General features: G+C 43.0%; 1 protein-coding gene across 5 annotated transcripts in view; it reads right to left on the bottom strand.

The window, feature by feature from the left end:
• Positions 1–12,010, bottom strand: part of NINL (ninein like) — a 203,708-nt gene that overhangs the window by 49,837 nt on the left and 141,861 nt on the right. For 4 of the 5 annotated variants that reach the window (XM_074317997.1, XM_074317996.1, XM_074317999.1 and 1 more), the window contains exons 14-16: positions 10,557–10,686; positions 7,703–7,812; positions 6,416–6,762 (exon numbers count right to left, since the gene is read on the bottom strand). In XM_074317997.1, the coding sequence (XP_074174098.1) occupies positions 6,416–6,762; positions 7,703–7,812; positions 10,557–10,686 (587 nt within the window). The remainder of the gene's footprint in view (positions 1–6,415; positions 6,763–7,702; positions 7,813–10,556; positions 10,687–12,010) is intronic. The other variant, XM_074318000.1, reaches the window with a different exon arrangement.

Genomic DNA, 12,010 nt, shown 5'->3' with positions numbered 1-12,010 from the left:
ATAGCACTACCGTGTGAGAGAGAAAAAAGGGTTGCAGTCGGAGAGAAAATAAAACATTCTACCAACAAGTACTGGAAAACAAAAGAAAGACCTCTTCCTATCAACCAGTTGCAGAGGCCACTCCTGTAGATGTCTAGGAAGAGAAATAATAAATCAGTAATTACCATGAATAACCAAGGCAAAAAGACAGATCAGAAAGAAAGTGAAAAGTCTCCAGAAAAGGAACTTAAAGATATGGAAATATGTGATTTAAATGACAGAGAATTCAAGATTGCAGTTCTGAAAAAACTCAATGAGATGCAAGAAAATACAGAAAGGCAGTTTAATGAACTCAGAAAAACAATCAAACAACAAAATGAATATTTTACCAAAGACACTACAATTTTAAAAAGGAACCAAATAGAATCTCTGGAGATTAAGAACTCAATAGAAGAAATGAAGAATGAAATAGCCAGCTTAGGTAGTAGAGTTGACCAGATGGAGGAAAGAATCAGTGACATCGAAGATAGAAACATGGAAATTAAACAGATGGAAGAAAAAAGAGACTGGAGACTTAAAAGAAATGAAAGAACTCTACAAGAACTTTCTGACTCCAACAGAAAGAGCAATATAAGAATAATGGGCATACCAGAAATAGAAGAAAGAGAGAAGGGAACAAGAATATATTCAAACAAACTGTCGATGAGAACTTCCCAAACCTGTGGACAGAACTGGATCCTCGAATCCAAGAAGCAATAAAACACCTAATTACCTCAATCCCAACAGGACTTCTCCAAGGCACATTGTATTGAAGCTGTCTAAAATCAATGACAAAGAAAGAATCCTCAAGGCAGCCAGGGAAAGGAAGATGGTAACCTACAAAGGAAAGCCAATTAGATTACCATCAGATTTTTCAGCAGAAACTCTACAAGGCAGGAGAGAGTGGAACCAAATATTCAAACTATTGAAAGAGAGAAATTATGAGCCAAGAATAATATATGCAGCAAAGTTACCCTTTAGATAAGAAGGAGGAATAAAGACCTTTCCAGACATACAGAAGCTGACGGAATTTTCTAATACACAACCTGCACTACAAGAAATACTACAGGAGGCTATTTGACCACCATCAACAGGGACAATTTGTGACAATCGAAACATAAAAAGCAGGAGAGTAAAGGCATGAACCGGAATATGGGAATGGAGAAAGTACGCATGCTGAAGAAAATGGAATACTCTAAATATCAAACTTTCTTTTACATAAACTTAAGGGTAACCACTCAAAAAAAATCCAGAACTGAAACAGATACTGTAATAAAAGAAGAAACAGAGGGAAACATCATAGAATATCACCATAGAGAAATAATAGACAACAACAAAAAGGCAAAAAAACAATGGAGACACAGCCTTACCAGAAAACTAAAGATAGAATGACAGGAAATCCTCACATATCAATAATCACCCCAAATGTAAATGGACTGAACTCACCAATAAAAAGGCACAGAGTAGCAGATTGGATCAAAAAACTAAACCCAACCATATGCTGTCTCCAAGAGACACATCTCAGCTACAAGGACAAGCATAGACTCAAAGTGAAAGGGTGGAAATTGACACTCCAAGCAAAAGGTATCCAGAGAAAATCAGGTGTAGTCATACTGATATCAGATGAAACAGACTTCAAGGTGAAAAAGATAACAAGAGACAAAGATGGACATTTCATAATGGTAAAAAGGACCATACAAAACACGACTTAACAGTCATCAATATTTATGCCCCCAATCAGGGAGCACTGAAATATACCAAGCAACTACTAACAGAACTAAAGGGAGAAATTGACCAAAACACAATTATACTAGGGGACTTAAATACATCATTGACAGCTATGGATAGATCATCCAAAAAGAAAATAAATAACGAAATAGCAGCCCTAAATGACACATTAGATGAAATGGACATAATTGACATATATAGAGCATTTCATCCTAAAACATCAGACTATACATTTTTTCTCGTGTACATGGAACATTCTCAAGCACAGACCATATATTGGGACTTAAAATCAGCCTCAGTAAATTTAAGAAGATTGAAATCATACCAAGCATATTCTCTGATCACAAGGCTTTGAAATTGGATATCAACTGCAAAAAGAAAACAGGAAAAAACACATATACATGGAGATTAATCAACATACTTTTAAAGAACGACTGGGTCAAAGAAGAAATTAGAGGAGAGATCAAAAGATACATAGAAACAAATGACAATGAAAATACATCCTACCAAAATTTTTGAGATGCAGCAAAAGTAGTTTTAAGAGGGAAATTTATGTCATTACAGGCCTATCTCAAGAAACATGAAAAATCTCAAATAAATAACCTCACGTTACACCTTAAAGAACTAGAAAAAGAAGAACAAATGAAACCAAAGGTAAGCAGAAGAAAGGAAATAACAAAAACCAGAGCAGAACTAAATGAAATAGAGAACAAAAAGACAATAGAAAAAATTAATGTGACAAAGAGCTGGTTCTTTGAAAAGATTAACAAAATTGACAAATCCTTGGCTAGACTCACTAAGATAAAAAGAGAGAAGACACTAATAACAAAATCAGAAATGAACAAGGGGAAGTTATCACAGACACCACAGAAATACAAAGGATCATCCAAGAATACTATGAAGGACTATATGCCACCAAATTCAATAACCTAGAAGAAATGGACAAGTTCTTAGAAACATATAGCCTTCCTAGGCTGAACCATGAAGAACTGGAAAATCTAAACAGACCGATCACCAGTAACGAAATTGAATCAGTCATCCAAAACCTTCCCAAAAGCAAAAGTCCGGGACCAGATGGCTTCACTAGTGAATTCTACCAAACCTTCAAAGAGGATCTAATACCAATTCTGCACAAACTCTTCCAAAAAATTGAAGAAGAGACAGTACTCCCTAACTCATTTTATGAGGCCAACATTACCCTGATACCAAAACCTGGTAAGGACAACACAAAGAAAGAAAACTACAGACCAATATCTCTGATGAGTACAGATGCAAAAATCCTCAACAAAATTCTAGCAAATCATCTTCAAAAATGCATTAAAAAGATTATTCATCACGACCAAGTGGGATTCATCCCCGGGGCACAAGGATGATTCAACATACGCAAATCCATCAATGTGATACATCACATTAACAAAATAAAGGACAAAAATCATATGATTATATCAATTGATGCAGAAAAAGCCTTTGACAAGATACAACATCCATTTATGATTAAAACACTTAACAAAATAGGTATAGAAGGAAAATACCTTAACATAATAAAGGCCACATATAACAAGCCCTCAGCTAATCCCATAATTAATGGTGAAAAACTGAAGCCCTTTGCTCTACGTTCAGGAACACGACAGGGCTGTCCCCTATCACCTCTGCTTTTTAACATAGTGTTGGAAGTCCTTGCCAGAGCAATCAGGCAAGAGAAAGAAATAAAAGGCATCCAAATTGGGAATGCAGAAGTTAAATTGTCACACTTTGCAGATGACATGATGCTATATATAGAAAACCCTAAAGACTCCACCAAAAAGCTATTAGAAACAATCAACGAATACAGTAAAGTTGCTGGCTACAAAATCAACGTACAAAAGTCCATTGCATTCCTATATACTAAGAATGAAATCTCAGAAAAAAAAATACAAAAAGCAATTCCTTTTGCAATTGCAGCAAAAAGAATAAAATACCTAGGCATAAACGTGTTTTCGTTTTTTTTTAAAGATTTTTATTGGGAAGGGGAACAGGACTTTATTGGGGAACAGTGTGTACTTCAGGACTTTTATCCAAGTAAAGTTGTTGTGCTTTCAATCTTAGTTGTGGAGGGTTCTGTTCAGCTTCAAGTTGTTGTCCTTTCAGTCTTAGTTGTGGAGGGCATAGCTCAGCTCCAGATCCAGTTGCCGTTGCTAGTTTCAGGGGGGCATAGCACACCATCCCTTGCGGGAGTCGAGGAATTGAACTGGCAACCTTGTGGTTGAGAGTCCGTGCTTCAACAAACAACTGAGCCATCCGGGAGGCAGCTCAGCTCAAGGTGCCGTGTTTAATCTTAGTTGCAGTGGGCAGAGCCCACCATCTCTTGCGGGACTCGAGGACTTGAACTGGCAACCTTGTGGTTGAGAGGCCACTGGTCCATGTGGGAATCAAACCGGAAGCCTTCAGAGTTAGGAGCACGGAGCTCTAACCACCTGAGCCACCGGGCCGGCCCCCCCTAGGAATAAACTTAACCAAGGATGTGAAGGACCTATATGCTGAAAACTATGAGACATTTTTAAAAGAAATTGAAGAAGACACAAAGAAGTAGAAAGACATTCCATGCTCATGGATAGGAAGAATCAACATAGTTAAAATGGCCATATTACCCAAAGCAATATACAGATTTAATGCAACCCCCATCAAAATCCCAATGCCATTTTTTAAAGAAATAGAACAAAAAAACCATCAGATTTGTTTGGAATCACAAAAGACCCCGAATAGCCAAAGCAATCTTAAGAAAAATGAACAATACTGGAGGTATCATACTCCCTGACTTTGGCTTGTATTACAGGGCTACAATAATCAAAACAGCATGGTATTGGCAGAGAAACAGACACATAGACCAATGGAATAGAATTGAGAACCCAGAAATGAAACCACATAAATAAATATGGACAGATAATTTTTGACAAAGAAGCAAAACATATACAATGGAGAAAAGACAGCCTCTTCAATAAATGGTGCTGGGAGAATTGGATAGCCACGTGCAAAAGAATGAAGCAGGACTGCTATCTGTCACCATGTACCAAAATTAATTCAAAATGGATCAAAGACTTAAGCATAAGACCTGACACAATAAAGTGCATAGAAGAAAACATAGGTACTAAACTTATGGACTTTGGGTTCAAAGAGCATTTTATGAATTTGACTCCAAAGGCAATGGAAGTAAAAGCTAAAATAAAAGAATGGGACTATATGAAAGTTAAAAGCTTCTGCACAGCAAAAGAAACCATCACAAAATAAAGAGGCAACCAACTGAATGGGGAAGGTTTTTACAAACAGTGCCTCTGAATAGGGGCTAATATCCAAAATATACAAGGAACTCATGAAACTCAACAGCAAAAAAAAACAAACCCAGTTGAAAAATCGGCAGAGGACCTGAAGAGACATTTCTCCAAAGAGGACATACAAATGGCAAATAGACATGAAAAAATGCTCAACTTCATAATCATCAGAGAAATGCAAATCAAAACCACAATGAGATATCACCGCACCCCAGTCAGAATGGCTAACATCAACAAGACAAATAGTAACAAGTGTTGGAGACGCTGTGGAGAAAAAGGAACCCTCATACACTGTTGGTGGGAATGCAGACTGGTGCAGCCGTTATGGAAGGCAGTGTGGACGTTCCTCAAAAAATTATGAATAGAATTACCATATGACCCAGTTATCCCTCTCCTGGGTATCTATCCAAAAAATCTGAAAACATTTATCCATAAAGACACGTGTGCTCCAATGTTCATTGCAGCTTTATTTTTGGTGTCCAAGACATGGAAACAACCACAATGTCCTTTGATAGATGAATGGATAAAGAAGTTGTGGTATATATACACAATGGAATACTATTCGGCGGTAAGAAAAGATGATACAGGCATATTTGTGACAACATGGATGGATCTTGAGAGAGTAATGCTAAGCGAAATAAGTCAGACAGAAAAAGCAGAGGGCCATATGATTTCACTGATACATGGTATATAAACCAAAAACAACAAAAGAACAAGAGAAACAAATGAGAAACAAAAACTCATAGACACAGACAATAGTTTAGTGGTTACTAGAGGGTAAGGGGGTGGGGGGTGGGAGATGAGGGTAAGGGGGACCAAATATATGGAAGGAGAACTGACTCTGGGTGGTGAACACACAATGGGATTTATAGATGATGTAATACAGAACTGTACACCTGAAATCTATTTAATTTTACTAACAATTGTCACCCCAATAAATTAAAAAAAAAAAAAAGACTGTCACTAACCCAAATTAATGGTCCCTCCCATTGTTTTAGGGTTTTTAAATCTTTTATCCATCTCCTCATGGGCTATAACACCATATCCCAGAAAATTAGAACAAGATATTAAACGATGAAGAACATATTGCCCTTTGCTACCAGACAAGTCTCAGGCAGAAGGTAATAAATGAGTTAAAATTCTAAAAAATAAACTGTTTAATTGCCTAAGCTCTAGTTAATGCACATTTTAAATTTAAAGTAAAATCCTTAAACGGTGATCTGTTTTTTTTCAATGCTCATCCCGAGAAAACCACCTAGTTAATAGGTACTGCCATTCTGAACAGTTTGCCTAATTCAATTTTAAATTTTGGTTCTTGGCAAGAAACCCTAGACATGAAATCCTGAACGGACATGGCACTGGACCTCATCTGCTGTAGCTTGTGCTGATGCCTCCAATGCAGCTCCTCCTCCAGTTGGTCCTTCTCCTGGGATAGCCGCTGGGCCAGGCCAGACAGCGCCTGCGTGTAGCACTGCTCCATCTCCACCTTCTCCAGCTCAAACTTCCTCTCCAGCTCAGGGCCATGGGCTGCACTCTGGAGCTGTTCTTGCAGGCCTCGGATGACCTCCTGAGATTTCACATGGAGTGTCTCCAGGTCAGCTTTCTGATCCTCCAGTACACTGACCTCAAGCTTGAAAGCCTGCTCCATTTCATTTCTCTCCTTTGCAAAGTCTTTTTTTATCACCTCAATTTCCCTTTCATAGAAATTTACCTGAGAAAATAAACGTGAGCAATATCAATCAGGAGGTTCCCAAAATAACTTACTGACAATACAACACAGAAGTCTGAGGCTTCCAAGCAGGACAGTCAAAGAGCAGGTGGCCCAGATCTGATGAGGTGCCAGGGACAGCCATGCCAACAATGTCCAAGGCTCCCCCAAGGGCCCAGGTGGCCTCAGGCGTTAGTTATCCCCGTAACCTTCCATCAGTCCCGTGAGGCAGTTCCAGCAGGTGGGGAAGAGAAGCTGGGGGCCAGATGGGCCAGGTACCTGGCCTGGCAGCATGAGGAGGACAGAGGTTGTGACAACACTGAGAGAAAAGGGAGCCTTCACGAGACCAGTGGAGTTGCTCTGAACACTCTGGAGATCCCGGTGGGAAGGAATACTATTCAGCTATGGGTAGGCAAGGTTACTGCAGGAGTTTCCAGCTAATGCACTCAGGGAACCCACAGGCATGACTGCAAGACAGAGGTGGACACTGTCCCTTAACAAAACCCACCACAATCTAATAAAAGAGCAGGAGATATGTTGATCTGAGAAGACAGACTTGGCCAGGGTGGTCCTCGCCAGGAAGCCACGGAGTACCTCACCAAGGGCAAGCCCCAGAGTCATTTCAGCTTAGAATGATTCCCCAGTGGCAGAGCAAGCAGGGAGGTCTGGCCTCAGCAGTACCCTTGTCACACTCCAGACACACATAACCCCATTCTCTCCCATTATTAGTTATTCCATTTCCCGCCAAAGAGGGCTTGAGGTTGAATGTCAATTTTACTTCCCTTTCCCTACAAACTTTCCTCCCTTGAGTGGGCTTACTACAGAGCAGGAGAATCTGTAGGCAGATGCGTGCATGCTCAACCATCAGCACAGCGAGAGAAGCTTTCCGACAGACAGCAGGAAGCACCCGAATCTCCCTGTGGCCTCCCTCATGCCCCCCGACCTTCGTCTCTAGCTGGATCTTGAGGTCTTGGTAATGTTCCTTCACTTGCTCCATCATTATCTCCGTTTCTAAACTCACTGGAGTGGAATCACCCACAGAGGAGATGATGCCTGCAAACAAGAGGATATTTCTGTTCATGTCCTGCCAAGGACGCCATGGGGGCTGTTCCCAACCATCCCATCTGACATTAGGACAGCACTGAGTAGTCATCCCAGCTTTCTTGCACCACCAATGAGAAAGCACAACCTTCCACAGGCACCTTCTGTGAGAAGAACTCAGTGCTCCTCGCAGGTTTCCACAAATGGTTTGTTATGCCTCATTCTCAAAGTTGGAGCTCTTGAGAAATCAGCATTTTGAGTCTTAGCCAGAACATAGATTACTCCAAGAGGCTCCCTGCAAGATTTGTCAGGTCCTTTAATTCTCTAAAAGATGCCATACATGGTATAGTTAATTCACCTTAAATTGTGTTCCCTGACCCAGATACACAGAGGGACTAAAAAGACAGAAAAAAGTGTGATCTGTAGCACAGACAAATCTCTGTGGCAGTCAGTATTTTATGACAAGGCATATACATCATACAAATAATGTGGGGTTTCAACAGATAAGTCAGGCATGGAGTGAAATACTTTCAGAGTGAAGGCTCTGAGAAATCACAGGAAGTCATACTTTGTTCCAGAAGATTCTCCTCACCGACAACATCAGACATATGGGCAGCTCATTTTGATGATATACCTGTGAGCCCACAAGCTCTCCCAGCCCTCCTGGGGTGCCAGGCATTTCCAACATTGTGCATGTTGGGAGGCACACCAAAGGGTTGACTGAAAATGTGGGTTTTGGCTACTGCTAGGGTTTCTTTCATCTGTGCTGGACCAGGGACTGGGAAAGTAAAAGGAAAAGACACATGTCCTAAAGCTTACTATCTTCCATTTTCCAAATTAATTTCCATGAAAAAAAGTGACAGATTCAGGGACATCAGGGCCAACAGAACTCAGGGTAAACACCTCAGGAAAGAAGGCATCCTACTGCCCTGACAGCCAGAAGCTGCCATCTGGGTCTGGCCAATGGGCCCAGGTAAATGGGTGTCCATCAGGAGTGGTTCCAGCTGAATGTGCTGATGGCCTGGCTGCCACAATCCATATGGTCCCCTCCACCACAATTCTGCTGCTGTTGTGACTGTCCCCTCTGGCAGCAGACAGACACCTCCTCCTTTGATGGGGACAATGGAATCTCTATGGTGAGATGGAGGAGTGAAGGGGAAGAGAAGAGGCCCCAGCTGAGAGACCTAGCTTTAGTTTTGTCAATGACAACATGAAGCATGGAACTGCTTCTGGTGCCACAGCCCAAGACCTTCTGGACAAGGACAGCCCTGGGTATTGGACCCCAGCTCTGCTATGCCCTGGGCTACGGGTCAGTGGCTCATAACTAGGGTTACATACCCTGTGCAGCTCAGACTCCTCCAGGGACACAGGAGATAACAAGTGTCTCCTTCCCTGTGGCCAGGCTGCCCAACTAGCCATATATCACAACTCATCTGGGGATGTGGTACCATCTGAGACTCTGGCCACATTCTACAACCTTCCTGCTGTGGGTCTCAGGAGCCATCAGATTCCACTAAAGAAGCTGCCCGTGAGCGGTTCCCTCAGGGGCTGAAGCTGTGCCCGTAAGCACAGAAAACCCACGTGGTTCCTATGGAGAGTCATATGTTGGCTTTCTTAAGTACTCGCTTCTGTTTTATCAAGTAAGCTTTTTCCAAGCAATATGGGAAACTCCAAGTGTTCTCAGTGTTCCAAATGGGAACAAGATGTTCTCTGAGGGCTGCAGCTGCCATGATGCATGATTGATGGAGGCAGTCAGGTTTGCTGGAGCCTCCCTGCGGCCCCCACGGCCCCCACGGCAGCAGCAACACGAAGCATGTGCATCATGTGAGCCTGCACGGCATCTGCCCTATACACCTATCAGGAAGAGGAGCAACCAGCCAAAACCACACTCCTCCAAAACGAGCCACAGAAACTCAAGGACAGCTCTGGCATCTGAACCCCCAATGATCCCTAGAAAGAGCCACCAACATTTAAACAAAGGTCCTCAGGGCCTCTCAGGGCCTGGAGCTCACCCCATATCTATGGGCTGAATTAGGAAGCACGAAAACTTGGTCTTTTTCAAGTTATACCTTCAGCCTGCAGCTCTGCACAGAGGGGGTGGGGGCACTTCCCGTGTCATTCCCACCCCAGACCCTGAGGATGATACCATCCACTTCACCCAGGCTTGAAACATCAAGCGGGTCTGCTCGGTCCACACAAGGCCTCTGTGAATACCAGGAGTCCGTGACCCATTTATACGACTTTGTGTCTTCCTTCCCTTCGTAAGAGCTGCCATAGACCTGAGACCAGACCCCGACTCACCCCCAGCACCCCCTCTCTTCCCTTCTCTAGATGACCATATGTGTATCTGGACTATGCTGAACACTTGCCTGGATCCCCTGGACTCCTCACAACACAGGAGGGCCACTGGGATGTACCAACCCTGCAGTCATGTCAAGGTCATCCTAACCTTCACCATTTCTATCCAAATGGTAAAACCCTCAACTTACTCAACCTTTCTCAGGGCTCTGGGTGTTGTATTCACCTCTGGCTTTGGGTTATAGACCCCTCCCCTACATGTGGCGGTCTGAGGAGCTCATGACCACCTGGAAGCTAGGCCAGACCCTGATGTGTTGTGAAGCCAGCCCACCCACCACTGCATTGCCTGGACCTTAAGGAAGCCTGTGTAGCAGAGGTAGATAGATGCCCATTGCCACCAGCACCCCCTGCACATAGTAGGAGCACACCACTGCCACCTCCCAGGACGGCGCTCTTACCTGCTCGGCCATGTCTAGGGAGTAGCTGTCTGTCTGACTGTGCATGGGGCCAGCTGTGCCAACTCTGGGGCAACCATGCCCGCAGGTCCTCCAGTGCAGCCTGCAGTTCGTCATTTTGGTCCTGTAGGTCCTGTGGGGCACAGCCAGACACATTCTCCAGCTGCTGTGGCCACTCAGCCCAAGAAACTACTGGCATGGAGACTGGGCCACACTTAGGGAGCAACAAAGACTGCGGTGCCATGGATACTTAAGCTGTATCCTACATTCCTAACTATATGGTGAATGAAACAATAGCAAGGGTCATCTCTTGACTTTCTTATGCCTGGCGCAACTTTCTACAACTGGATACATAAAAGGGGTTCAGAAAAAAAAAGTGGAGTAAAAATTGAGGAGAAATGTAGAAAAAATAGAGAATTGCCAACATATGAAATTACAGTGTACTTTGTTTAAAATCACAATGATGCTGCAACGTGAGTGTGAGGCAGCAATATCCCGGATGTGACCTGGGATGTGTCCTGGTGTTTGTTCCTTAGCTGCTGTAGAATTTGCAAAGGGTTCTGTAGCTAGTGACTACCAAAGAGGATACTGAGTGCTTCAGATACAAGGCCACAAAGCAGAGATAATCGTGTCAAACAGGAAGTAAGGTAGTTGGGTAAGTAGGTATGTCAGGGGAAGAGGGGTTATTTGGGGAGGCATGAAAACTTCAAAGGGTCTCTTTTGCAACAAGTATAATTTTGACCACATTTGAATGAAATATATCTTAGCAAACACATTCAGTCACCTGATTTTTAAAGGGCTAGAAAAAGTAGTTTACAGCCCACTTTCCCAGATGGTCCACAGCCAGCTCCATCAATGTGCAAATTGCCATGTCCACTTATGACTGCGGGCAGGCCAGTGACTGTCCGACCCGGAAGATGGCAGAAGTGATGGCACATCTTCCAAAGGCACAGGTTATACTGGCTTCTCCTTTTAGGACACTCACCCTGGGGGAAGCCAAAACTAGCTAAGGCCATATGGAGAGGACTCAGGGCCCCAGACACAGTATACCCACAGGGCTCCATTTCTGATTTCTAATCCTATCTGAATTTTTTCTCCAGGCACTTCTTGTTGAATAAACCTAGTCTTCCTGAAACTGTTCCTGGAGGGTAGTGACTGGCTTGTCATCACACCTCCAGAAAAGGAGCCTGTCTGTGTTCACATGTCCTGCCTGTTTATTTGGGTGCCTGTGGATGCCAAGGTAGTTATAGGGCACGACTGCACTAGTGAGAGAAGGCAACAAGCCCACTGCCCACACACTACAGCACGGAGGGTCTGAGCACTCTAAATGTGCATAGGCTTTCCTTCTCTTTTGTCAGAAGACAGAAGCAAGCTCATGAAGGAAAGCAGGGGGAGGGTGTAATTTCAACAGCAACACTGGAAAACATCTGAGAGCACAGTGGTACCAGCAGCTGCCT

The sequence above is a fragment of the Rhinolophus sinicus genome, linkage group LG13, assembly GCF_036562045.2.
Source record: "Rhinolophus sinicus isolate RSC01 linkage group LG13, ASM3656204v1, whole genome shotgun sequence".
In the NCBI taxonomy this organism is placed as follows: Eukaryota; Metazoa; Chordata; class Mammalia; order Chiroptera; family Rhinolophidae; genus Rhinolophus; species Rhinolophus sinicus.
This window is presented reverse-complemented; position numbering and strand designations above follow the sequence as displayed.